This window comes from Hypomesus nipponensis, chromosome 9 (assembly GCF_054491055.1).
Source record: "Hypomesus nipponensis isolate SF chromosome 9, ASM5449105v1, whole genome shotgun sequence".
NCBI classification, from domain to species: Eukaryota; Metazoa; Chordata; class Actinopteri; order Osmeriformes; family Osmeridae; genus Hypomesus; species Hypomesus nipponensis.
In genome coordinates, this window is record NC_140369.1 from 5257501 (window position 1) to 5285491 (window position 27991).

Consider the following 27991-nt stretch of genomic DNA (forward strand, 5'->3'; position numbering starts at 1 on the left):
GAACAACAAAGTCTCAATTTTCTGGAGATTAAACACGAAAATATACAAGTTACACATGCATAATACATGATAGAAGTGTCGGTTTGCTACTGGACATCACTGCAGGTTCTTGACCCGGCATGATCTCTGTCTAGGAGCAACACAAGTAGTGCACTTCTCATCAGATCTGAGTCTGTGTCCAGGACAGGTCTGAGAGACCCTTGTCTGAGGGTCAGCTGTTACCTTGGCATCCCTCTTCACAGGGTTTCCCAGCTCACACTCAGCCTTTGAGCCATTCTGATTGGTCTGGCACACCACCTGTAGTCACATGACACAAGGACATGCGTGAGCCCTTGATGAAGGTATGAAAGTAAGGGAGGTTAGCCCCTGCATGTAATCCTAACCTAGATGAAGAACATATCAGTGAAGAAGGTCTAGAACAAGAAGTGGGACCGGTAATAAGACCAGGACCAGGGCCAGGGCCAGGGCCAGGGCCAGGGCCAGGGCCAGGGCCAGGGCCAGAACCAGAACCAGAACCAGAACCAGAACCAGAACCAGAACCAGAACCAGAACCAGGACCAAGACTACAACTAAGGACTTTGGACAAGGATTAGAGACTAGGACTAGATCCAGGGTCACGGTTCCTACCTGCTGTCCTCTGAAGCCGGAGTAGGACAGCGTGTCGGGCAGGGAGACGAGGAGCTGGGCCGCGTGGGCATCATCTCCGTCCTCGTCTGGGGTCATGGGGTCAGACGGAGTGTTGGTGACCGTGATTTCCAGAACCACTGACCGCTGGTCGGACAGGGAGAACACTGCCACGCCGTCCTCGTCCCTGAACACACACACACACACACATACACACACACGTCAGGGGTGTGTTCTGGGTGTGGTATTGTGTTAGGGACACCATCCACATGAGGCTGTAGGCACCTTGGCAGAGGAGTGAAGAAGTCAGAAGTCAAGGGTCGGGTGCCAAACTGGTAGCTGAGTTTCAGGTTGCTCTGGCAGATCTTGTCATCACCACAGCCCTCCCTCAGGAAGTTCACCTGACACACACACACACACACACACACACACACACATAGTATATATGAAGCCCTGTACAGCACACACTTGTAAGGGCTTGTCCAGACTGAGTACTGACCTCAGAGTGTAGAGTGTTGGACGTGTCCACGCTGAGGACAGGGGCCAGTCCCAGGAGGCGCTGGGGGCCAGGGGGCCGGCGAGGGGGGATGGGCTTGATGGTGTGGGTGATGGCCAGCGAGATGGGGCGCAGCTTGTCACGGATCTTATCCTACCAACAGACATTGACCCGCAGACATCAGGTGTGTGAACAGTTCACTCAGTACCACGTTCAGTGTGCAGAAAATTATTTAAAGTTATTTAAAAATCTATCCCACATTTGAAAACAAACCTACGCCCCTGCTTGAGCAACACCTTGCGTCGAGCCCTGACCTTTGACCCTTGCCCCCTGCCCCCCCTTGATACTGACGTGCATTTGGAAGACAGCGCTCTGGCAGGCGGGCTGAGCCTGGCCGCTGAGCTCCACCTCCTCCGTCTGGACGTACTCCGGCTCCAGGGAGCTGCGGCCCAGGAAGGTGCACCGGTGGGGCAGGCCCAGCTTCCTGCGCTCGCTGTCAGCCTCAAACAGCACCACGAGGGCTGCAGGGGAGCAGAGGACGGAAGAGAGACAGACAGAGAGGGAGAGAGAGGGAGAGGGAGAGGGAGAGGGAGAGAGAGAGAGAGAGAGAGAGAGAGAGAGAGAGAGAGAGAGAGAGAGAGAGAGAGAGAGACAGAAAGAGAGACAGAGAGATACAGAGAGAGATACAGAGAGGAAAGAGAGCAAGATGGAAATGTCAGCCCACCAGGAGTCTACTTTAGAATCTTCAGAGGGAATACAAAATTTCACAGCTGCAGCCCCAGATGAAGATACCAGATGCAGAAAGCAGCAGTTTTTCTAGAGTAGTACAGTGCAATTATGACCCCCACACTGGGGGCTGTGAGAGCAGCAGAAGTAGCAGAACTGGCTACTTACTGATGTCAGGTGAGTAGGACTGTGGGTGAGCAGTGAAGGTGAAACAGGCCTTGACCTCCACACTGAAGAGAGAACACACACATAAGGATGGAATTACTACATCTATAATTCCTGCAACTGACACACAATCTCACTTTAGTTTAGTTTTATGACATTCAGCTTTACCAATCAATAGATAGTATGTTGAAGTGGATATCGTATTTAGTATTGTGTCGTTGCCACAGCAGTCAGACTCAGACTCACCATACTCCATCTCTGTCCTTGCAGTTGTTCTGTTCTAGGTCAATGTACTGGGGCTCTATAGATAAGACCCTCAACACATGGATTACTGGACGGGACCTAGGTGGACACACACACACACGCACACGCACACGCACACACATTCACATAAACAAATACATAAAAACAGATCACAGGTATGTTATCATCATGTTTTCAAACCAGGGGATTCCTCCATTAGTAAATATCTGGATGATTATTACATTGAATACTCTGGGTCATTCTACAGTCCCTTTAGCCTGGCTGCCAGCCCAACTTCTCCCCGCCCACAAAAAAATGTGGTCGGGAAGTTGGGTCTGGAGGGTCTCGTATTGGGAAACAACTACAGAAAACCGGAATCTGGGCGTACCAATGAAATTGCCAGGGCGGGCTTTTTACGATGTGGACAGATGATCAACAGTAACGTAATAACCCACGTCACAAAAGAGCGCTTAAGTTGAATTCGTTTTGAACAAACAACATATTATGTTGCTCTGATTGGTTGTAGGTCTATCCAATTGAGCGAAGAGGCATTTGTTTTCCAGGCTCGTTTGAAACACGCCCCGTAGTCAAAGCCCAACGGAGAGTTCTCAGACTCATATTCTGACTAGATTTATGAGTATGACAACGTCAGGCTACAGTCCCTTTTCTCCAGCAGTGGAATCATTTGGGAGGGGGTCTCACCTTGGCCACACCCCATGCTAACGTCTCAGGGAGGGTCTCACCTGAACAGCACCACCTGGTCACTGAGCGAGCCCACCGCCAGGTCCGGGTACTGGTTCTTATCGATGTCCAGCCCTCCTGAGATGGAGTAGCCGAACCTCTTCACCTGCTGATCCCGCCCATCCAGGACCTGGTGAGCGAAGGGAGAGAGGGAGAGAGAGGGAGAGGGAGAGAGAGCCTCAGAATGACTGGAGAAGAGTACGCTTCAGATCACCACACGGTGTGTTCTGACTCATGTTTAGGGTCACTACAGACTCAGTGTTTGCTAAACACACTTCCTCCTCTTCTTCTTACTATTATTGTTCCTGTTACAGTTTCATTGTTGCTTTGGCAATATTTACAAATGTATCTCAAGTCGAATGAAGCCTCGTCTGAACTGATGTGAGTAGAGTAGCAGGGTACAGGGAGCTGAGGTACAAAGGTCCCTTCTCAGCTCTTCCCCCCCAGGATCACAATGACTCTTATTGAGAGTCTTGTTGCTCTTGTTGGTTAGTTGTAACTGACAATTGTCCTTGCTGTGTAATATATTTTTGTTGCTTGCTTTTTTCCGCAGGTACACCCTTGCACTTTTTTGAGGTTCATGTTGTTTAATTGTATCTTGTTTAACGACATGCTCTTATGGTTCTTCCCTTTGGGTCTTATTTCGTTTTCACAATGTGTGCTTCATGTTTTGGTTAGCTGCAATGTTTGGGGCTATCTCGTTGTTATGATTAGTGACCTATGCACTTTTGTAAAGCTTTCTTTTGGAAGTCGCTTTGGATAAAAGTGTCTAAATCCTAAATCCATAAATGTAAATGCGAATCATCTCACCTGAGCAGGCTTGGTCTCGATGCCTGAGGAGGAACCTCTGAAGATGAACACTTTACCATCCCCATCAAACGGCGCGCCCACAGCAATGTCTAAACACAACAACACAATGACAGGCATGAGGAGAAATGGTTTCAAATGCCAACCCTAACTCTCGCCCCCTCACCTTGGACCACCCTGACCCTCACCATCTCCCCTCTCACCTCCGTATCCATCCTGGTCCAGGTCCCCCACACTGTTGACCGTCATCCCAAACATGGAGTCGTAGGTTCCGTTGAGGCGTATGGGCCGCGCCTCTGCCCAGTGACTGGCAGGGTTCAGGAACACGTACACTGCCCCGCCGATCTCTGCCTTGCGGTCAAAGTAGTTAGGGGCTCCCACAATCAGGTCTGTCCAGCTGGTCGAGAGATGGAGGAGGGAAAGGGAGGCAGTTAGAAAGGGAGAGAATGGTGTCTTAGAGAGAGGAAATGAGCGAGAAAGGAGAAGATAGAGACAGAAAGAGAGATAGAGGACACAGAAAGAGAGACAAAGAGGGCAGAGAGTGGTTAAAGAGAGAGAGAGAGAGAGAGAGAGAGAGAGAGAGAGAGAGAGAGAGAGAGAGACACAGAGAAACAAAAGAGAGGAAAAAAGGCAAGCTAGAGCGCGAGACAGTCAGACAGAGACAGAGATGAGTCGTCACCCATCACTGTTGAGGTCCGCCGTGGCAACAGAGTATCCAAAGGAGGACGCCAGCTCCTCCCCCCACAGGATGTGCTGCGGGACCAGGCGATACACGTTGTCCTTCTGCAGGAGGACCACCGCGCCCGTGTGATTGGCTCGTGGCGCCCCCGCCACAAAGGTCATCTCCCTGTAACTCATCAGGCCCCTGGCAGCATCCACAGAGAACCCTGTGGCAGGGGTCAGAGGTCAGGGGTCAGCATCGAGCGCGGGATCAGACGCATCGCCCCTCATGGCTCCGTGCTCTTCGCCTCCTCCATCTAATGAAATGTGTGCTCTAAGTGCTCATTGATTTAATGCCACATCCATGATGGGGTAACATTCTGTGCTGTGTTTGCAAGTAGAGAAAGTGGGTGTGTGTGTGAGTGTGTGTGTGTGGGGGGTCGATTGCTACAGTAAAGACATTCATGGTATTACTACTCTGCATCAGTAGCTTCGGCTAAACACAGCATGTAAACAGAGCTGTGTGACACTAATCTCATTAATGGTTTAAAGAGATTCTCTCTCTCAGTGGTGTGTACTTGTTTGTGTGTGCGTGTGTGTGTGTGCGCCTATGCATACATGCTTGTGTGTGCGTGTTCTGCGAGGGAAAGTGGAAATTGTGTCCGTGTTGCATACAGATCGGCCTGTCTGCGTGGTGGAAGAGTGGAGAGGAGGAGGAGGAGGAGAGAGAGCAGGAAGGTGCATGTTGCTGGCAGGGCGTGAATGTGCTGCCAAGTGACACTGTGACAGCTAGCTGTGAGAACCAGCAGCTTGTGTCAAACGGTGTGACTGACTGTGAGACTAAACAAAGAGATGAACAAGGTTCTACAGTGAGCAAACACCCACACAATCCTACACATGCACACATGCAGGGGGAGTGGGAGGGGAGGGGCCAGGGGGAGGGGCCAGGGGGAGGGGCCAGGGGGCTGGCAGGGTGGGGAGTGGATAGGCACCCGGTGAAGGGGAGGCATGGGGGGTGAGAGTAACGAGGGGAGGTCGGGTGAGGCGAGGGGTGGGGGGTAAAGGGCGTGTCTGTTAGTCCTGAATAAACATGCTAATGTGTGTGAGACACACAGACACACACAGACAGACAGACAGACAGACAGACACACACAGACAGACAGACAGACAGACAGACACACAGACAGACACACAGACAGACAGACGGTGGTCAGCTCCAGAGTATCAGGTGTGGAATGTGTCTAACAGCAGCTCACTTCAGAGACAGTGATAAAAAGGGACCTGCTGCCCCTGACAGGGCAGGCTGGTCCTGTGTTCAGCCAGACCGGGAGCAGAGGAGACCTCGTGCTGCCTGACAGGTGGGGGGCCCAGAGGGGGGCCCAGAGGGTGGTCGGGAGGGGGGCCTCCTGCGATCGACATCTAGATACAGTATGTATGTTTGAGCTGTTTAGCCCTGTGCTTTGACGTAGTTATACTGACAATATGTTCGTTGACGTATCTGTAAAAGGATGGCCTTAATAGTAACTATAACAGTATTATTTAATACGCAAAAATAAATAAACTTCAGTACGAACACAGCTTGCTAGATTGATTGATCAATATTGTATAATTCCATGAGGTGTGAGTATATTTAATGATGGTGATGACATTAGGAGTGGCCTCTGCATCGGTAACCCTGAAACTAAACTCTAAGATGCCTTTAGTCGAATGTATGAAGTAGTTAGGATTGATGTAGGCATGCACGCTCTCGGAGAGGTCAGAGGTCATAGGGGCAGTAGAACATAGGGCAGAGGGCAGGGGGCAGTTCAATATGGCAGTGATGGGGGGGGGGGTGAAAAAGTGAACTGGCATTAAAGGAGGTGGATAGAAAGATTTAGAATAGAACAGATCCACAGGATTGATGGATTAAGATGCACTGATCCCCAAAACATTATTGGTTATGTTTCTCTGGTTAGCTCTACTGATAGGTAAGAGTTATCTATGTTACAGTGACAAATGTAAACCTTTGACGAAGCCAGATATCTTCATATCCACGAAGGTTTGCCTGTGATTACTGTACAGTAGATTCAAGATCTCAGCTTGTACACAATGTTCACAGTGCAGGTTTCCCCTAACTCTCTGCAATCCTGAGACTGTCTACAACCAAATATCCATGAAATATGGTCAGGATCTTCTCCAAGAATCACAACATTTTAATAGCTTCCTGTTTCCTGTGTCTTGGCTTCCTGTTTCCTGTCACTGGTTAAAGTTCCGGTTAGTGAACCACCATCACCATGGAAACACGGTCAGCTCACTGCAGACGGGCACACACAGACCCATGGACATGGCTCTGCGCACACAGACGGACGGACGGACGGATGGACAGACAACATAGCCTCTTTACACTACTGGACAGACAGACGGACAGTTAGCCAACATGATTGGTCACACCAAGCAGACTGGACAGACAAGACTGACAGCTAAAATCACCACACAGACTGCAGAGAAGGCAGAATCACAGATGTCTACAGAGGGGCCAGACTGCTCTCACACAAAGAGACAAACATCAACACTGCACTCTTAAGATAGGTAGAAAAACCTCAACGTAATCGTATCGGAAAGCATTCAAAACAATGCCGCTTTCTTCCATATGTGCAGTATTCAAGATGGCTCTTTGTGAATGACATTCTATAGTAATTCTACACACATCTAGACAACAACTAGGGTGGCCACAGAGGGAGGGGGGGGCGGAGGGGGAGGCGGAGGGCTGGCGGTAGGTGACACACTACACAACGGACCCGGTTCACACGACACCACACGCCTACAAACCTAGGTAGCTATTGTGGGCTACATCCTCAATACTGTGCCGGCTGGTGTGCTCCAGAGTTTTGTACACCAACGCATCTTCCACGGGACTAGCCATGAACAACAGCCCTGATGGCCGAGAGAGAGAGAGAGAGAGAGAGAGAGAGAGAGAGAGAGAGAGTGGGGAAGAAGGAGGAGGAGAGAGGTGAGGGGGGAGAGTGGGGGGTGGAGGGGGGTGGAATGGTGAGGGAGCAGAGAGGGAGTGGCAGGTGAGAAGGAGCAGGTGATGTGGTTTCTTCCTGGTACCGAGGTGGGGCTCTCTCTGAACCACCGGTACCTGAGAAGGACGTCCAGTGGGCCTCAGACTGCACCCAGAATGCTTTGCAGGACAGGACAACACTGACTGAGTCACTGTTTATGATATCCAGCTCAAAGCAGAGCTGGGTGGGTGGGTGTTCTGGGTGGGGCGGGGGTTATGTTTAGATACAGGATCTTCGTGCTCAGGGCCTCTCAGGCTATAACGATCTCTGTCAGGATATGAATGCATAGCTCGGTTGCCAAAAATCATGTGGGAAAGTATTTCGAAAATTGAGGTGGAGTCAAGTGGAGACCTGGTGAGTCTCACTGCTGGGATCAGAGAGGGAACCAGAGGACAGGACCTTTCTCGTCTCTCTCTCTCTCTTTCTCTCTCTCCCTCTCTCTCTCTCTCTGTCTCTCTCTTTCTCTCTCGCGCGCTTTCTATCTCCATCTCGCTCTCTCTGTCTCTGTTTCTGTCTCTCTCCGTCTCTGTCTCTCTTTGTCTCTGTCTGTCCCTCCCTCCCTCCCTCTCTGTCTCTCTCTGTCTCTCTCTCTCTCTCTCTGACTCTCACATCTACTTCCCACCCTCCACCCCTCTCCCTTCTCCATGCTGCGTGGGAGTCGGGGGCTGTGCCAGCAGTGTGTCAGCTGTGTCTGTGGGGGCAGTATGAGGGGTGCAGTCTGGGGGCTGGTGCCGTCCTTCCCTGGCCCTCTCTCTGGTGCTCTGGCAGGCAGGCAGCAGCGAGCGGTGAGGGCGGTTACCCAGGTAACTATTGTAGGGGACGGGGATGAGCTGGGCGTTCAGCTGCTTCTCATCCGCCACCTCATACGGCCCGTCGTCATAGAGACCCAGATCCAGCAGAGTCTGGTTTAGGAGTTCCACACGCATCTCACCTGGAAGGAGCACAGGTGAAGGCAGGACGCACACGCACGCACGCGCGCAGGAGCGCGTGGACATTTACGCAAACATGCTGCAGGTCTGCAGTGACATACACATGCACACTGGTCACATTCATACATACAGTTCTCAACACATACTTAGAAACATACACGTCGTGTACAGATAGAAAATCCATGGCGGTCATACAAATGATCTGATACATTAAAGTCAATAGTGACATAACAAAAGACCTGCGTTATAACAGTAATTAATAAGATGAATAATCACACCCCCATAAAGTAAACCAAAGCCATCCATCCGCCCAGTAAGGAACTACAGCAGCAGATCAATCACAGTCCATTCTTTGATTAACTTCTCTATCGATCGATCAGCACAGTTAACTGCACAGCCCATTTACCAGATTGGCTTATCAATTGATTACACATAGTTTACCATGTGATAGAAACTCACTGTGATACATATTAAATCACGTGGATGTTGGTTTAAATGGGCATTTTATAAGAATTGTTATTCTTTCCCTCGTGTGATGGCACTGTAAAAGCATGGCGTGTCAGGAGTTGCATATACGATCATACGATTCCACATTGGTGTTCTTCTTCTATTGTGATCCCACCCCTGCACAGGGCAAACCTCTCGTTACCTTTCCAGTTGTACGTCCCTGGAGCTCCAAACAGGATGAAGTCGTTGTCGGGGGTGAAGCTGACGGCCAAGCCCTGCTGACAGAAGCCAAACTGCTCGTGGCCCTGGGAACGCCCCTCGCAGAACTTCCACTCGCCGCCGTCCAGGTCGTCGCGCTCCGTCAGGTCCTCGCTCAGCACGTAGCAGCGGCCGATGGGGTCCCGCGTCTCCGACGGCCTCTTCACCCGCTGGCGGAGCTCGTACAGGTGGGCACAGGTCTGGGGGGGGGGGAAGGGAGGGAGAGAGGAGGGAGAGGGGGGAGAGGGAAGGGAAGGGAGAGAGGAGGGAGAGGGGGGAGAGGGACAGGGAAAGAGGGAGTAGGGAAAGAGGGAAGGGACCGAGGAGGGAGGAGGGAGAGGGGGGAGAGGAAAGGGAAGGGAGAGAGGAGGGAGAGGGGGGAGAGGGACAGGGAAAGAGGGAGTAGGGAAAGAGGGAAGGGACCGAGGAGGGAGGAGGGAGAGGGAAAGAGGGAGTAGGGAGAGAGGGAAGAGACCGAGGAGGGAGGAGGGAGAGGGAAAGAGGGAGTAGGGAGAGAGGGAAGGGACAGAGGAGGGAGAGGAGGGAGAGGGAAAGAGGGAGTGGGGGGTCGGGGGGTGAGGTTCGAAAGAGAGAGGGGAAGGGAGGAGAAGAGGTTGAATTACATGTTCTCGGAGCTCAAACAGAGACCCTGTGGCTAGGCTGCATACTAGTAGGTTGAATGTAAGATACTTGTAAGGTGTACACATGTTAGAATAGCTTGACCTGACCCCAGGATGTGTGTATACTTACCACCACCTTCCCTCCAATCCCCTGGCTCTTCACCGTCACCCCCAGCCACTGGTTGTCCTTGCTCTCCCTCTCAGGGCTCACTGTCACACACAGGAAATACTTCCAGTCAACAACTTCCTGTTCCAGTCCACCCTATTGACCTTTACTCAGTAAAACAGGTGTGGTACACGACTGTCAAATCACAAAACTTATTGGAAAGTCTTGGTTAGTTCTTGTGGATAGTTTTCTGCTGCCATTGGCAGACTTTTGGCTTGTGTGGTGTAAAATCTTCTTTCAGAAGTCAGCAAGCTTCATGCAGGACGAGCTCTCTCTCACCGTCTCCATCGATGTCCACACGCTCACAGTCAAACTCCTCCTCCGTGATTGGACAGCGGAACAGGGCACCTGGACGACTGCCTCGCATCTTACCCAACCCTGCGGCCTGTGGCGCCCCCACCAGGATCCTGCAGGAACACGCGCAGGACACATCGGTGAGTCACGGTCCGTGGCTAACGTCGGGCACCACTACAACGTACTCTCAGTTTTGAGTCGTTTGGACTCCCACCGTGTGAAGGCCGGAGGGCACAGCTAAGGACAAGTTGTATTTTCAGTGTCATGGCTGCTGATATTTTGGGGTCGGGCCTGTGGCCTGGGCCTTATAGGGCCAGGGTGGTCCTGGGGGCTATTTAAAAACTCTCTGTTGAGCCACATTCCACCCAACACACTCAGCCATGGCACAGGCGGGAGAGAGAGACACAGGGAAACACAGGGAGAGGAGGAGAGAGGAGAGGAGGTGAAAAAAGGGAGGGAAGAGCGTGGAAAGGGAGAAGGAAGACAAGGCCTGCTGGACTCTGGATGGCACTGCCTACAGTCCTACTGAATAATCCATGCGAATGCTGTGTAATGTGTAACTATAAACCATGACCAGGTCAATACCCTGCAACAGTGGGAGAGACACTCTCCAGTGGAGTCTGGAGCCCGGGGTGGAGTCTGTCTCTCCACCTCTGGCTTCCTGGTAGCAATAGCTCACCTCAACCAGTGTTTTCCAGGAGACTGGGTAGTATCCTGGCTATAAATACAGATTAGCTGATAGTGGTGGAGAGGCCAGACAGAGAGGGGGACTGGGAGGGAGGGAGGGAGGGAGGGAGGGAGGGAGGGAGGGAGGGAGGGAGGGAGGGAGGGAGGGAGGGAGGGAGGGAGGGAGGGAGGGAGGGAGGGAGGAGGATGGAGGATGGGAGGGAGGGAGGGAGGGAGGGAGGGAGGGAGGGAGGGAGGGAGGGAGGGAGGGAGGGAGGGAGGGAGGGAGGGAGGGAGGGAGGGAGGGAGGGAGGGAGGGAGGGAGGGAGGGAGGGAGGGAGGGAGGGAGGGAGGGAGGGGAGATAGGACCCTAGCTCTACAGCTCAGCTGAGCACAGGTAGAAAGAACACTGTGGTTGAAACCACCCTTCACAGACACTCCTACACAGAAAGAAATACAAGAGTAAATGAGAAACTAAGGCACAAATCATTCATTCTTGTCCACCTTCTGTGACAGTCAAACTGAGCTCCAAACCGCCTAGAAAACAGAAAACAACAAAGAAACTAAACATGTCCGGGCGTATGAGAGTGGAGCTGTCTGGGCTGTGTGAGGAGGTGGGTGATGGCTACATTTAAACAACCTGGCTGCAGCTGTTGCACGGCACCCTGTCTAATTGTCTTCACCATGCTTTGCTCTGACTCACTGGTTACAGGAGAGTAACCATGGAGATGGGAAGGATGGTGTGTGGTGTTATTGGGGGGTATTGGGGGGGGGAGGGGGGGTTAAGACAGCTGTAAATCCCCCCTCAGCCCTCCACCAGCTCTCTTCTCAGTCTTCACCCCGTTTCTCCTGGAAACGACCGCCACCACAATGGCCCCCCCCCCCCTTCCCCACCACTCCACAAACTTTACCAGCCAGTCCTCCAGACTCCAGTCAGCCATACAGCTGTTACCTCTCCAGCCCCCCCCCCCCCCCCCCCCCCCCCCCCCCCCTCGTCCCGATCACCCCCTCGTCTCTCCTCGAGTGCAGCCAAGTAAGTGATTCAGCCTCTTGGAGTGAAAGGTCCCACTGAGCAGGGCTGGCTAGGAACAGTCTATCAGTCCTCGTCCAGCACCGTGTGTGAGCTCTTACATGAAACACAGTGGACCTGGGAAACCGAAACAACTTATCACTAAAAGACAGAAATAAAAAGGGAACCTGCATTGTTTTGCATTCCACAGGCCTCTGGTTTACATTGAGGGAATACCTTAATCATCAGTGTGTGTGGGTGTGTGTAGCATTTGTGTGTGTGTGTGTGTGTAAAAGCAGGTGTGTGTGTGTGGTCCATCGCAGAGAGAGAGGCTCCTGGTACTTAGGCTCCAAGCCAGTGTTTGTCAAACTGGAGAAGCCATAACAGCAGTCATTCATACGGGCTTGTGGAAATCACACTTTTCCAACACACCTTCATTCTTCGACAAAGTTCCCTCACTAAACAGCCTCCCCTGTCTCTGTGTTCCCTGCTTCAGGGTTCAGTCCAGTCACAGATGTTCCCTCTCCTCACATGGTTCACACCCAACCCTCAGCTGGACGACGAGCCAGTCACTGGGAACCTTTTTATTTATTTAATCCTTTTGGCCGGAAATATTTCATTTGTTGTTTAGTGTGACTGTGTGTGAGTGCATGTACAGTCTGTGTGTATGTATGTGTGTGTGTGTGTGTGTGTGTGTGTGCGTGTGTGTATGTCTTCCTTTGTGTGTGTGATTGAGCTCAAATCCTTCAGTGTGGAGCACACACATGCTCAATCCTTCTCTCTCATCTCACATCTGTCTAATCCTCTATCTGACACAGGTAGACTATCCCCCAAAGCCCTGATCCACCTCATCTCAACACCTCCTCCTGCCATGGAGGGTGTGTGTGTGTGTGGGGGGATACAGTGTGTGTGTGGGGGGATACAGTGTGTGTGTGTGTGTGTGGGAGGATACAGTGTGTGTGTGTGTGTGTGTGTGTGTGCGTGCGTGTGTGTGTGTGTGTGTGTGGGGGGGGGGGGATACAGTGTGTGTGTGTGTGTGTGTGTGTGTGTGTGTGTGTGTGTGTGTGTGTGTGTGTGTGCGTGCGTGCGTGTGTGTGTGTGTGTGTGTGGTAAACGTAGGCTGATCAGAGAGACCTTGTGGAGAGGCCTTTTGCTCACTAAAACAAAGCCTCTTCCACTGTCATACCAGCCCTCTGTTCATCATTGTTTTTGTTGTCCACACACACACACATCCCCCTCATCTTTGATTTATTCCCATGTGTTTACCAAGTAGAGTGTGTGCAGTGACCCCAACTCTCATTCTCCCTGGGTTTCCCCACCCCCACCCACCCAGCCATGCCTGTGCCCTCCCCTCCCCCTCCCCTCCCCCTCCCCACCCCCACCCACCCAGCCATGCCTGTGCCCTCCCCTCCCCCTCCCCTCCCCCTCCCCACCCCCACTCACTCAGCACTCTTCTGCCCAGCCCCCTTGGCCTCTTGGGCCCCCGCTTCACCAACTCACTGACTGGATGACTGACTGGCTAACTGACTAATACATCACACTGGTCTGTGAGGTAACCTAAAATACAGTTTGAGGCAGCATCCAAACCTCCCAAGCGAGTCAGTCAGCCATGTATTTACTGGATATCCTGATCTGTTGTGACTCACACAGATACAGTACGACTCTAAATGACTCATCTCTGAGTATGACACACTAACTAAGAACACCTTCCTGTTCCTTTGGAGAACACTGCATGAGGTCATCAGGATTTACAATCAGCATCTAAATGTGAGGATGTCACTTAAAGTCAGCAAGCCGGATGAAAACATTGGATAGGACAGGAATCACACTTCGTCATGTTAGGGTGACTAAGGAACAAGGTGAAGAACATAGAACACCTTTTGAGAGAACAGCAGCCTTTAGGCAAATGTCTGCCAAAACGACCCAAATATGTCAGACAAGGAACCCACGCGAAAGGTCAATGGTTTAATCCCCGTCTCCACCCTCCTATTCAATGTGTGACTGTGCTTCACAACTGCAACATCAATTTAGTCTCCTTGGAGCCATTTGCTCAAGCCCAAACAGCATCTGGTCAAACCCAACCCATCGCTTGTTGGCCTGTCTTACATCTTCCAAGACCAAACAGAACGAAACACAACACATCTACATGGACAACAAGTTGAACATCTACAACCCCCAGCCAGAGTCAGTCTGCCCCAGGCCTCCACACACCCCAGCAGGGGTCCAGGTTGTGTAGCCCTGCTGTTGTTACCCCGGGGCAAGAATGTCCCACTGTGACCTCAGGAGGATGCGTCTCACTCTCACTGTGCAACAGCATAAAGGACCATAACACCCCATCCTGACCATCCACAGCAGCATCACAACCCAATAGATGTAGCAAGAATGGGATATTCCCTACCCATAACTTAAACTCACCCCTCACACACCACAACAACATTTGTGTTGTAGTTAGGGAATATCCCGTTGTCTTGCTATAGAAAGGGGGATGTTTTTAAACGGGAATTCCAGGAGTGTTGCAGCTGTGCAGTGTTGGGGTCAGCGAGGTGGAGGTGTGTTGCGTTACAGCTGTGTTGTAACTCCTTCTCCACCCAGACCCCAACATAACCCACCCTACTCTGACCCCAGGAGCCCCAACACAGTGAAACTGGGCCAGATCAACAACTGTTGTTGTTGTTCCTGTTGTCGAGCGGTGCTGACCACAGGTCTTCCTAACGGTCTGTCTGAGAGCGGCCGTCTGACCAGAGGAGAACATGGCTGTTCAGCTGGCAGGTTCTGGGAACCTGGTGTTTTTCCACCTGAGTCCTGCTCTGGGTGTGTTATTGATGAGGGGACGACAGCTGGCATGACTGGAGTGTGACTCACCAGGCTCCTCATCCATGGTATGACCCCAGGAGACTGGGCTAGACTGGACATAGAGAGAGAGAGAGAGAGAGAGAGAGAGAGAGAGACGGGGAAACAAAGAGAGAGACAGAGAGAGAGAGAGAGAGAGAGAGAGAGAGAGAGAGAGAGAGAGAGAGAGAGAGAGAGAGACGGGGAAACAAAGAGAGAGAGAGAGAGACGGGGAAACAAAGAGAGAGAGAGAGAGAGAGAGAGAGAGAGAGAGAGAGAGAGAGAGAGAGAGAGAGAGAGAACAAGAAAGAGAGGTGCGGTGGTAGAGGGACAGAGACAGCTGCACATCACCCCTACTGGAAGAAAGCAGTCAGTGTTTGAACCCTGGATATGAATCACTCACATTCACATCCTCATCAGTCATGGGGATGTAAAGGGACATGAGATAAACATGGTTTACTCAACAACTAAAGGACAAGAAGCATATGAACAGCACTGAATGACTTTGGAAGTATGAGCATTATCCACTTTGTTTTCATATATTTGATTTGATTGAGACACACACAAACATGACACAACTCCAAAATTTGTTTAGCTACTCTTGCTTTCACTGATTACAAGGTTTTGCGCTTCATTGTGCTGGTCCTCATGAATGCAGTGTATGTTCATTCACGGGGTTCTCTGTGTGTGTGACTATCAGGGGAAAACAATGACCACCACACTGGAACAGTGCATGGTCACTGTGGCTTCTCCTCACCTCAGTCCACCATCTGCCCCCAACCTGATCAATACAGGGGCCATTTCCAGGCAGAAGAGGAGTAATGATTGACCCTCAAGTCCTACGTGTGAACAGCACACCACCCTTCTGCCTCTCAACCCACCTCTCCTCCCTCTTTCTCTACTTCCACTTTTCTCTCCCCTTAGGCTTTCTCCTTTCTTTCTCTCTCACCCGTTTGTCTGTCGTCATTCCAGACGACGCGTACACATCTCTGCAAGTCTATAACACTCATTTGCTGTTTCCCGGTGATAAAGTGTGAGCTCATTCATAGTCATGAGTGACACGACTGAAGGCAGCAGACGCTCTAACAAGCCTAATGCCCATGCATATGCACACACACACCCCCAATCCTGGGGGAATGTTTGGGGTTGGTACCCACCTTCATTGCCTTTGTCCACACACACAAACGCAAGCATGCCGAAACACACACGTACAATCTTTCTCTCTCTCTCCGTGTCTCTCTTTCTTACTCTCTCTGTCTAGCTCTCTCACACACACACAGACGCACATATATTGACCAGCTAATTGGTAGGTTCAGATTGAGCCAGATGACTGAACGGTCCCTAATCATTCTAATCACATGGTCCCTGTGGTGTAACTCCGCATCAATAAGAGACCACACCCTCCACCCTTCAGTCTCCAGCCCCCAGACCCCAGCCCCCAGACCCCAGCCTCCATCACCATCCCCTCATCACCATCCCCCAGCATCATCTTTCGTCCTAGCTCCGACCCTGCTACATCTTCTATAACTAGTCATTCATTTCCATTGACACACACACTTCATTCCTGATGTGATTACTGTGGGCTGCGGCAGATTCCCAGAGCCAGCTAGCTAGTGTCACTCATCATCCTTCAGTCACATGAGCACCAGCTGAGCTCTGAAAACCAAAAACACATGTGTAATAAGAAAGGCTTAGCCCTTGGCAGTAATACATGCTCAGTAAATCAATCTGATACGTGTGGATAAAAGGAGGCTTGGATTGTCTCTTCTTCACTGCTTTCAACATCCTGCGCTCTGTCATCGCTCCTCTCCAGTCTCTGCTGACGATCAGTTCCCAGAAGCCTCCACCTCGGCCCAGGCAGAGGATTCAGCTGTGTGCTCATTAGCTCCAGAGGCCCTGGCATGATTTATTCATCTCTGCAGCTTCAGAGAAGGACCTGCAAGCAGGCAGGCAGGCAGGCAGGCTTCCAGAAGCCTCTGTCACAGTCTGCTGCCTCAGACCTCCATAGCCACAGCCCCCAGCTGCTGAGCTCTCTATTAGAGGGAAGGTGGAGGAAAAACTACGACTCCCATTTGGCGCGGAGCTTAATTAATCATCTGGTACAATATGAAGTGAAAAGAGAACCTGATGATGCGATACTACTGGACCGGGGTTCATCACTATGTTCTTGCTCTATGAAAAATGTGAAGCCTTGGAATATTGTAAACACTGGTCCAATGAACTTGCCACTGTACTGTATGCTGGCTGGCCCTCCACGTTACTGCCGTGCGCTGCTTTCTGCTCGGGCACATTCATCAGATCTGTGAAGGAGCTGCGCTTCCTCCTGACGCTGCAGTTCAGCCGCCCCCCCCCCCCTCACACACACCCCCCCCCACACCTTCCCACCAACACCAGCCTACCCCCCGCCCTCCCACACCTTCCCACAACCCCCCCCTTCCCTCTCCGACACCGCGCCTTGTGACTGGCCCAGGCCCCCCTGCAGTGTAATTTTCCTGAAAGCTCTCTCCCCCTGTTCCCCACTGTGCTTTTCTTCCTGGGCAGGCCAGGCTGGCTGTGTGAGAATGCTGGAGAGCGTGGAGAGAATGAGAGGATGGTGGGAGGTGGAGGAGAATGGCTAGCCAGCAGTATACTGACGTGAGGATTTGTTGATGTCGTTGTGAAGCTGTGTGTGTGTGTGTGTGTAACTGTAACGCACGTCCCTGATCTGACAGCCATAGATCGACATCACAATAGGGAAAGCTTGAGCTATTACAGGCCTTACACATGAATAGCCTCGACAGATCCAACAACAAGAATGATCGTGTGAGGGGCTAAAAGGGACGGAGCTGGAAAAAAGAAATCATGAATTGAATTAGAGAGGAATGGGGGGCAGGGTCATTGTCAACCCTTAAGCCGGTTCTCTAAAGCAAGGGGTGATTGAGCCATTTACATGCAAATTTGCTTTCCGAGATTGTCCAATGGGTTTGGAATGTGTGAAGGAGTTTTACTGAGCACTTTTTCGACACGTTCATAAATGTGCAATGCAAGGACAGCTGCACTGTAAGGCCCTGTCATTAAACATAAGCTTTATGGTGCACACAGATATGCTCTGTTGACACTGAATGGTTCGTTTTGGTTGCAGTCACGTAGCGTTGTAAATATTGTGATTCGTCCATGATAACTTGACAAATGTTAATCATTGATATTTAAGTGTAGGAGCTGTATGTTTGTGTGAGGAGGCTTCTGACCCCAGAGCACCAGCAAGCTCCAACAGAATGCCTGAATGTTAGTCGCCATGGCGGCAGCGACAGTGGGGTTCTATCTTGGAGACCCTGCATTCCGCCCGGAATGGAACCAGCGGCAGCATTCTAAACACGAAGCAACCTGACCCTCCCTCCCCTGCCTGCAGCGGCTGCAGAAGGCCACCTAGGCCTCAGTCATCAGCAGGGACAACACTTGAAATGTCCTCGTCATGGATGATTGACACCGAAGGTCCCCATTTCTAATTAAACGGAAATGACAACTATGAATCAAGACAAAGTGGGACCAGATCCACAGAAGAAAGGCCAGAGGGACAATGGACCAATAGATGTGTTCCAGGATCTCATCAAGTTCTTCTGAAGCGACGGGCATTAATAGATGATTTGCGACCTGCATTAGAGGGGCCTTGCATCCCTCCCCCCCCCTCCCACCCACATCATACTAAAAACAACACCTCGGACAAAAGACCTGATATTAAATCATGAGACCAAGGCCAATATAACCAGGCTGACAGGTCACTCTGGAAACCTCTGGTGATTTATATCAGGATATGGGTGGATTCATCCCAGAGCATGTTGTTTACCACACTATACAAAGGCATCTCATACAAATATTATAGAAACACTTCAAACATTGATGCGGAAAGATATCATCATTCATATAGACAATCTCTTCAGGTAGACAATCTGAAAGCTGTAACAAAGGGAGCCAGGTGGAAGACATTGCTCCACTCAGGCATATTGACCGAGGAAAGGAAGAGGGGAACGTGGGGAAACAGAGGCTGCGAAGACTAACACAGCGCTTCCTTTTTTCATCAAGCAAAGAGCTATTAGAAGAACCACCAGTATAAATAGCAAAGGCACACATAACACCAGGAGCAGAATAAGCCCAGGACCCCCAACCCCCACCCCATCCATCTATCACAACACGACAGGACACAGACAGCAATAGTCGTCCAGCACGCTGCCTGTTCTGAAAGACATTCATAATCAATCCAACAATGCTCTTTTTCCAGCCTGAGCAGCCAAACACAGACGCCTCCAGTCCCGGAGTGTGACATACTTTCACTTCCTTCTGTCTGAGCGACCCTCCGCCCCATACCAGTGGGGATCCCCTTACCGTCCGTCAGTCAATACCACTGGTGAACATGTCATATTGACAGCTGGAGGCCAAGAAAATGGGCTTATACTGACCTTTGCTGGTATGGTAATGGGGGGTTGGGGGCACACTGGGGTGCAGGGCGGTCGGGGGGGCGGTGGATAAGCTAAGCCAGAGAGATAAGATTGAGTCGGTAGTGGGCAGACATTCTTGTCAACATGGGCATGCCAATGGCATTACAAGAGCAGGGCAGTCTGGTTTGAAGTGGAAGTCCAAGAGCGGCTTCACGCGCTGTATGACATCATCGAGAGTAGTTATTGTGGTGCGAAGAATGTATCCCTTCACACGAACTTACAGTAGCTTTGAGTCAAGCGGCACAAGGCACAATGGCCCTAACCTGAGGATAAAGCCAAGGGCCTGAAGGCGTGCGAAACTCAAACCTCGTTATTACAAAGACAGAGTGAGTCAGTGTCTTTTGCTTACAACCATCGCCCACAAACACCTCAGAGTGTCTTACCAAGAAGCTCTTGGCTCCTGTTGTGAGGGTCAGCTCTTGACACGAGATGCTATCTCCCTTGAACTGCTTTGGTACCACTATAAACGACGAGAATCCATTTAGCCCATCAATTTAAACAGACTAAAGTGACACTAGTCTGCTTTAAGCTTCAAGCAAATCTTATCAAAAGACTTTACTCAGGTACAGTACTTGTGAACAGAAGTAAACTCCTACAAATACATCTTGTTTTATGGGAGAGTGAGGTCATGAAGTAAAATAGCCATGGCATCGTATCCTGTCCTTATGATGTGGTACAGCATGCGCATGTGATGAGCCCAGATCTAAATCTAAAGGCACACACACATCCATCAGTGCTTGCTGCATGGAGGATCTCAATAGACCTGTAGTCTGTGAGTACTTCATGAGGTGAACGTTTAAAATAAGTTCCTGGAATGCTATTGGTCTGAACATGGCCAGCAGAGGGAGTGACTCTTTCTGGCTTCACGCTAGTGAAGCCAAACACACACACAGACTCTCTCACACACACAGACACACACATACTGCTGATGTCATGGAGGTGACTCTGTGAGCAGGCGTCAGACTGACTCCAGGCAGGGTAAACTGAGCAGCAGATAGTTAAATATGGAGCTCCTTAACAGGACCTGTAGTAAATTAACACGGTCCTTAAACACTTGTTTGAAAATGGTCCTGCCATCGCAGGGTGGTGAAAATAACAGTCCATTTCTAACAGTGTCACTTTCTAACTGACGTTTTGGACTGTGCCACCAATGGTGGAAGATACACTGAAACTGTTAATGAGGTGTTGGACGGTTCAGTCACACATTAACCCCTCCCTCAATACTATTTCTTTCCATAGTACGGTCTCTTTACTGGCGAATGGCTAAACAGCACTGAATTTGGGATCGGAATTGTTTCTTTCTAACGTAACAACTGTACAAATGCAGACTGCATTCTAATAGGAAACATGAAATGAGAATTGCAGTGCTTTAATAGCGGACCGATTCTACCGTTTTCATACACATACAGTAGCAAACATTTCTAAAGGTATACAGGCAAGGCCGTAGCCATGGAGTCAACATTGGGGGGGACAAATACATTTTTTATGGTAATTTTGGACAGTGTGCGTGGTTACCTGTCGCAGCGTAGCACATTAATATTTTTATATCAATACATATATTTACATTTACATTTTGACCAGATTTGAATCAATATGTATTATGATTACAGCATGGGTACATGTCAGACTGGTGTCATGATTTATTCATCCTGCAGAAAATTTGTTCCTGGCCTTCAAAAAACCTGTTTGCTGAGAGTTGATGAGGAGTACACATACAAGACACATACATACACACATGCACGCACACACACACACGCTCGCACACACACACTCACGCACACACACACCCACATACATACATACAGGCATGCGTACAAATATTCATGGCACCAAATGTACTTTGAATATCTGTCATAAACTGAATCAGAACTCTAATCTCCCATGAGACCTGCTGGGTCAGCAAGGCATGGACACCCAACCATGGAAACCCCTATTTACTGTAAATCATACACTAATAAATGAAAGTTGTTCTGACCATGCACACACTACATAATGGGAATGAAACTTCTGCTCTTTTTGCAGTGTTCGAAATGTGTCACCCTGGATCAAACTGAAGCTCTGAATGAATTAATCTAGGGACTGGAACCAAGTACTGTGGAAACTTTTGACTGTGTGTCCAATTCAAAACATCACACAGTTCTACATTGTGGCTTAAATAGCAACTCACACACACACACACGCACGCACACACGCGCGCACACACACACACACAGACATGTGCCAGCACTCACCAACTCCGAGGCTCTGGGGTGACTTGCTGGTGAAGAGCTAGAGAGAAACCAAAGAAGGTGGCGTTGTCTCCAGCCTTCACCAGAGTGTTTACAGTATCCAGGTTGAACCCAGAGACCAGCCCCAGCCCCGACACAGCCAGGAGAACCCCCAGAAAGACACCACAGCCCTGGGGTCCCGCTGGGAGCCTGAGGGGCCATCCGTGTCCCATGGGAGGTGCCATTGCAAAGTGCGGGTCCCTGTGTGCGGAGGAGGATTATACTGGAGCGTATTCCTGTTGGGTTCCCAGTGCGCTGGATCAGAGGAGAGGATGGAAGGGTTAGTCCAGAGCAAGGCTCCTCTTCTCTCCCGGCAGTGTGGACGTCCTGCTTGTTTCTAACTCTCTCTATCTCTTCTTCTCTCTCTCTCTCTCTGGCTCTCCCTCCGTGTGCTGCTGTCAGTCTGCAGAGCGGGCTGAGAAAATGTGGCAGTGTGTGAGCTAGCTCGTGTGTGTGTGCGTGTGCGTGAGTGTGTGTGTGTGTGAGAGAGCCTCCCCCCTCCTCTGCTCTTTCTAGCTCTGTGCGACTGAGAGAGACAGAGGACAAGTGCCTTGAATAGCCCGCTCACTCACTCCTCCCCCTCCCCTTCTCTTTCAACCCCTCTCTCCAGCTCTCCCTCTCAGCTGACATAAACACTCAAGGGACTGCTGCCAAAATACCAGGCAAGGTTGTCCAGATACTTGGAAGACGCTGAATAGGAGAAGGCTGAGAAGACAACAGCATATTTTATCAGTTTAACTGTGGTTGACATTTAGTTCAGGTTGTACAGGTGTATTGGATATTCAGGAGAAATTTGTGGGAAATTACACTTCATCGAGTGAGCTGTCGTTGTGCAATTGTCTTTATTTTTTCAGTCAGTGTTGCTGTAGCCCCTCATTATAATAAGTTCATTAGTGGCAAAAAAAAAGCTAAAAGCCAGTTTGCATTATACAAAATCCAACTTGTTTGTGTGTCCTTTGATATATTTTATCGTTTTTCAGGGTCATTGAACATCTAGGTCTTTAGATGCTCTACCCACTGGGTTATTTTATCTCCAAATTTCATGGTGATGTCTCTTTTTACATTGTTCTGTCAGAAGACATTTCTGGCACCCTGTCTGTGAGGCCCTGTGTATTGTAATATGGTTTCCTGGGTCACTGTGCACATCACAGCTCCCATTGTCTCCAATGAATCTTCCAGATCACTGAAGACCCTATCGGTCTGACCCAGGCAGTCCAGTCTCCAGTCAGGTCCTGTGGAAAGACCCCATCCTGACCTAAAAACAACAACATGAGGATCTTGATAGAGCCTTGTTCTGCCATGCCAGTGTCAGCACTCATTCCCTGGGCGTGAGGTGACTTCACTGTGGGTGGGAAAGGTTGCAGTCAGCTGCTGTGGTCTGGCCAGCTGATTTCACTCTAGCTCTGTGTTCCTGTGGGCAGCTGTCATGGTCCTTAAACTATGGCGAGGCGGTACTGCACCTCCCACAGAGTCTGCCTAAGGTGCAGCAAGGGAGGGATTGGGGTATACAAGCTAAGGTAGAGAAAGTTACAGTAACTATATCCATATCAAATATGAATCACATCCTTCAGCGCACACCACTGGCATTGAACATCAAGATATTTTAGCTACCCCTTTTATTTTCTCTAGACTTGACTGCTTACCGTTGTTTTTACCCGCGTCTTAAGTTTCACTGCTCTGTAATAAAGTAAAAGATGTTACCGTAATTACCCATCTTAAGCCCCATACCCATGTGCAGACCTCCATGGAGGGCTCTGGCTGGAGCGAGGCAAGTCTGGAACAGGAGCTCTGCTCTGGGCTGCAACCTTGTCCTGCTCTGCCCTCTGCTGCCCTGCGGTGGTTTGAAGGAGAGAAGTATGTTCAGCACACACACAGGGGGATCATTCCCTTTCACCATGGCACATTGGAATTTGACACATTTAAGATGTGTTACTGAAACCATATGTATACTGCATCAATTTAAATGAAACAAGAACAACATACTCAGAACAAACAGTCCAACAATAGAAACATTGAATGTATGTATACCATATTCGTATTTACATAAAAAATTAAGATTCATTTACTGAAACTGTTGGTGAAAAAAGGAAAAAGAAATAAAAATGGTGAGGCATGTCATGAATTCAATTAATTTACGGAAATGTTTATTGATGTGCACTAACCCTGTTATATAATCCAAAAAAAATGATGACCTTCTGTAGACGAAAAATTATCATTTAAGATATAAGGAGAAACAGTCACCTTCCATTTCCAGTACGAAGATGCTGACACAAGAAAAGGAGAAGGTATGGCCAATATATTTTTAATGGCAGCTTTGGCACCCAGCCCAGAATGCTGAACTAAGAGGAGGATAGAAGGACCAACAATAGCTGTGACTCGATAGCTAGATGACTGGTTGGCGGGCTTGCTCATTGCTGGTTGACTGCGTTCGCGGCCCGTCTGGCTCGCAGAATGACTTTATAGCTGGCTACCTTGTGCCGATTGACTAACTGCCAGATCAGCTTTGACACTAGCTCCCAACAGAAGAAACCATTAGCAGTCTAGGCCTCACTTCAAGGAGATACCTTATTTTAGATGGCAGTACTTAACGCTGGGGTCATTTATTCCTTCTCTCTCTTAAGCCCTCCTCCAGGAAATCTCCAGCTGCAGCCATTACTGCAGCTAGTCAGCAGTAATGCTGTATTGATTAATGGACAGGCCCATATAGAGATGCTGCTGGCTTTAAGATTTCAGATAAGTAGCCTTCACTGGCGCTGTATTTGGGGTCTCCGTTCTGTTTGTTCTATGGTACATTCCGATGTACTCACCGCTGAGGCGCTGCTCCATTTATCAACACAAATATTATGGTAGGCCTATTTCTAATTGAATGGTCATAACACTGGCAGTTATCATAAACTCCTTCGATTTCGAATTAACAAGTTGTATGGGCCTAGTGTGAGTAAAGTAGATTCATTAATTGATGTATTAAGTAGGGGGATTGATGTTCTGATCTAGAATCGTACTGATCCAACCACCTCAGCGTCACCATGCGACAGCCGCTGCTCATTGGTTGATGCTATACCCGGAAGAGAGCCATGGGAGTCCCATGACCTGTGCATGAATAAGATAGACTAGCTAGTTAGCCGTCTATATAAGAATCTTTTTGACAACTACTACAACTACAATTTGTTCTACCGAACATACAACAAATAAAACATGTTGTCTCGTTTATTGAAGGAGCACCAAGCAAAGCAGAATGAGAGAAAGGAGCTACAAGGTGGGAAAATATTTTCCTTTCCTGTATCTTGTCTAGCTAGCTAGCACTAGCTATGCTAAAAACACAGTCTATCTATTTTCTAGTAGTATTAGCTTTGCAGGTATATTTGTTGACGTATTTTGTTCTCCTTTGAATGTCATGATTTGCAGAGCGTCAGATTTTAAGTTTGAGCAAGCAAACTTATGGATAAGGTAGATAGCTCTAAGATAGCTAACATGTTAGCTGTCGTTATCTTCGCCCTCCCAATTGTACCTAAGAGGCTACATTAGGCTAACGTTGGACAGTCGTTATTGAGCAAACCAAGACAACTGCGAGCGGTACCCTGTTTTCAAGAGTGATTTTCATTGCTAACTCATGTGCTGTACAGAGAGACGCCGACGCGAGGCAATCGCAGCGGCAACCAGTTTAACTGAAGCCTTGGTCGACCACCTCAATGTTGGGTAGGCAGAATGTGTTGTCTTCTGTGAGGAAAATACACTAATCTCTCTCTCTCTCTCTCTCTCTCTCTCTCTCTCTCTCTCTCTCTCTCTCTCTCTCTCTCTCTCTCTCTCGCTCGCTCTCAAAGTTGGAGAACATTCTAGTAATCTGTAAAAAATGCTGTTTCTCCATCTCAGAGCTCAGACTCGGACATGAAGTAGTATGATCCCGTTAGGAAATGTGACACGTGACAGAAAATCACAACTACATAACCAGTAATATTAAATAGTTGTGAAATTTGTGACGTGGTAAAATCAGCTTACAGAACTACAATTGGACAGCCTCTGTTGAGGCTACATGTGCACCACACAAACTCACACACACACTCACGCACACACACACACACACACACACACACTGAAAGTCCCAGATTATTCACATGACCATTGTTGATAGCTCTGAGAATGCTCCGAGGTTTACAAGGAGATATTGTAGCCACTCCTCTAATGTGATCTTTGACCTCGTCTAGGGTTGCCCAAGCTTATGTCAACCAGCGCAAGCTTGACCACGAGGTGAAGACTCTACAGGTGCAGGCCAGCCAGTTTTCTAAGCAGACTGCCCAGTGGATCAGTATGGTGGAGGGCTTCAACCAGGCATTGAAGGTAAGCTGTCCAGCCATCACCTCAGGATTAACCTCAGAATCACCTCAGAATCACCTCAGTATTTTAGGTGGCTATCATTCTGTGGGGATACAACCCATGTTTCGTTTAAAGGGTTGTTATTATCAGAACTGAATTTCATTGTATGTGTTTCTTGACCTGTTCCACCATAGATTCATGTTTTGCATTTGACATCCAAAGTACATCATGGTAGATGCATGCAAACTCAATGACTTCTTCAAAGCCTTTAAGTGTAGAATGTGGGGGCTAATCCTTTATATTCGATAGGCTTCAAGTAGGCCTGGACCGAGGGGTGAAACCCTTTTAAGTATCACTGACACACTTACTGTCTCTCGGCTGTAAAACGATCTACAAATCTAGCTTTGTTGTCATTGTCCTCAGTTGAGATGAGCAAGTCTCGGCTAGGAATATGATCCCTCGATGTCAAATATCAAACTACTCTTCCCTGATCTGGTTCTGTTTGTGACACGTAAACTGAGAAGTGGAACAGTCAGATTCCCTGAGGAAAGCTGGTGTAGAGAGGATGAAAGGACACCCCTTAGTCACCTCAGTGTCTCACAGAGTCTGTAAACGTAGCTACTGCTTAGTCATAGCTGAGTCACAGACACAGTCTGTCCCGTCATCACCCCCTTGTGGTAGGACATGTTAACGATCCGAAAATTGTATCATATAATTGGAAGTGGATGCATTTATCAAATGTTTTAATATTTATAGTTACAGTTTTATTTTCTGGACTGTCGTTTTGAACAGGAAATTGGCGATGTGGAGAACTGGGCACGGAGCATTGAGATGGACATGAGGACCATCGCCACGGCGCTGGAGTATGTCCACAAGGGCCAGCCTCAAGCAGCCTCCTCATGAACACAAACTCTTATTGTGAAAGGAGTGTTGGACTACAAGCTGTGTGTGGTGGTATACTCTTATTTTGATGGCAAGGGATTGACTTGGACTCCAGAAGTCTGGGCCAACAGGGCTAACGAACAGGATGTGCGAGGATGTACTCACAAGATGAAAGTGAATCCTTGTTGCCCCACTGAAAGCGGATTCACTCAGCGATGAGACTTTGTTATGAATCTAAAGTAAAACTAATGAGGAAATAACCAAGAATGACACAGGAAAGTTACTTTTCTCGTGTGCAATGTTGTTTCGTGCACCGCAAAACAGTATGGATGACCAAACTGTGTCCTGAAAGAAATGTAGTTACTGCCCAAACTAGACACATTTCACATTGTTTGAAAGTAATTTCATCACAGGTCTTGTAGTAGTCAGAGTAGAATGTTCTTGTAGAAAGACAGGTTCTTATGAATCTAAGCTGTCACATCTGGGTTGCAAAGCTTATCAGTGGGGTGATGTTATCAAAGAACTGGATGACTTTGTCAGTTGATAATGGGATTACTTCACCATGGATTGGTGCCTGAGCTCATGCCAGAGGAGAGGACAGACAGAAGCAACCCTGATTGTGAATTCAGAAAACAGAGACATTCAATTCACCATATGGGACTTTCCATCACTGAGGTTCACTAAGCTGATTCGTTACCTTCTAACAGAACAAAAAGGCTTGTATACTAATGTAACGTACAGGGAAATAGGATTTATTGTCTTGTAATTGGTTTAGGGCAAATGACCTGTTCCCTGCCAGTCCCAGTGGAGTCACTGTTACGCTTATTCTGCTCAGGCAGAACCTTTCCCAACTGTGTTTGGTCATTTCAAAGCCCTATGGATGTCTATCACGGTACGCATTCATTGATTTTCTATATTTTTAGGACATGGAGCGGCTGATTTGGAACTCCTTTTTGTTGCTACAGCATTGTGTTCATTAATAAAGCATGTAAGGAAACGAAGGAAACTATTTTCTGTGGTCATAACCTGTCTGGAGAATCAACTACAGGCTTTAAGGGTAATTTTTTTTTTTTTTTACTATTTGTGAACTATTCCTTTAATCTGTCAAGGAGTATGTGAAGTGTTACATAGTGGAGAGAGTTATATGACCAGGGCACGAGGCTGTCCAGCTTACCCACCAAACCACCTTAGCTGTGAGGTAACAAACTGCCCTCCTGCCTCACACAACAGCTTATGATGGCAAATTTGAGAAAATTAAAGGCGTGATTTTTTGTGTGTGTGGGGGGGGGGGGTAAATAATGAATAAAGAGCCCACTACTAGGGGTTACGTAAAGA

General features: G+C 49.0%; 2 protein-coding genes and 2 long non-coding RNA genes across 7 annotated transcripts in view; 2 read left to right on the top strand and 2 right to left on the bottom strand.

The window, feature by feature from the left end:
- Positions 1 to 21995, bottom strand: part of itga7 (integrin, alpha 7) — a 28058-nt gene extending 6063 nt beyond the window's left edge. For 2 of the 4 annotated variants that reach the window (XM_084705753.1, XM_084705754.1), the window contains exons 1-16: positions 21428 to 21995; positions 10206 to 10333; positions 9891 to 9970; positions 9085 to 9340; positions 7271 to 7375; positions 4482 to 4689; positions 4006 to 4199; positions 3806 to 3894; positions 2998 to 3125; positions 2258 to 2353; positions 2015 to 2076; positions 1472 to 1641; positions 1124 to 1273; positions 910 to 1025; positions 628 to 811; positions 223 to 297 (exon numbers count right to left, since the gene is read on the bottom strand). In XM_084705753.1, the coding sequence (XP_084561879.1) occupies positions 223 to 297; positions 628 to 811; positions 910 to 1025; positions 1124 to 1273; positions 1472 to 1641; positions 2015 to 2076; positions 2258 to 2353; positions 2998 to 3125; positions 3806 to 3894; positions 4006 to 4199; positions 4482 to 4689; positions 7271 to 7375; positions 9085 to 9340; positions 9891 to 9970; positions 10206 to 10333; positions 21428 to 21648 (2262 nt within the window). In that variant the 5' untranslated portion in view covers positions 21649 to 21995. Of the gene's footprint in view, positions 1 to 222; positions 298 to 627; positions 812 to 909; positions 1026 to 1123; positions 1274 to 1471; positions 1642 to 2014; positions 2077 to 2257; positions 2354 to 2997; positions 3126 to 3805; positions 3895 to 4005; positions 4200 to 4481; positions 4690 to 7270; positions 7376 to 8305; positions 9011 to 9084; positions 9341 to 9890; positions 9971 to 10205; positions 10334 to 21427 lie in introns of those variants that run through there. The other 2 variants (XM_084705755.1, XM_084705756.1) reach the window with 2 other exon arrangements.
- On the top strand, positions 21429 to 23594 carry LOC146272476 (uncharacterized). Its single transcript, XR_014766669.1, has 2 exons — positions 21429 to 21743; positions 22074 to 23594. It is a non-coding gene; the product is annotated as an uncharacterized LOC146272476 (long non-coding RNA).
- LOC146272477 (uncharacterized) lies at positions 22676 to 24561 on the bottom strand. The gene is made up of 3 exons (XR_014766670.1): positions 24271 to 24561; positions 23174 to 23294; positions 22676 to 22805 (listed from the first exon to the last, which is right to left on the bottom strand). It is a non-coding gene; the product is annotated as an uncharacterized LOC146272477 (long non-coding RNA).
- Positions 24524 to 27662, top strand: bloc1s1 (biogenesis of lysosomal organelles complex-1, subunit 1). Its single transcript, XM_084705757.1, has 4 exons — positions 24524 to 24719; positions 25087 to 25159; positions 25666 to 25798; positions 26567 to 27662. Exons 1-4 carry the CDS (start codon positions 24659 to 24661, stop codon positions 26675 to 26677), a joined length of 378 nt encoding a protein of 125 aa, XP_084561883.1. The 5' UTR covers positions 24524 to 24658; the 3' UTR covers positions 26678 to 27662.
- Positions 27663 to 27991: the final 329 nt, after the last annotated feature.

What these genes read in the sequence shown, in the direction of transcription:
- bloc1s1 (XM_084705757.1), top strand. Translation starts at nt 24,659, where the DNA reads ATGTTGTCTCGTTTATTGAAGGAGCACCAAGCAAAGCAGAATGAGAGA. An exon ending in TGAGAGAAAGGAGCTACAAG is followed by an intron (nt 24,720 to 25,086) that starts GTGGGAAAATAT and finishes TGTGCTGTACAG; the next exon opens with AGAGACGCCGACGCGAGGCA. An exon ending in GCTTCAACCAGGCATTGAAG is followed by an intron (nt 25,799 to 26,566) that starts GTAAGCTGTCCA and finishes CGTTTTGAACAG; the next exon opens with GAAATTGGCGATGTGGAGAA.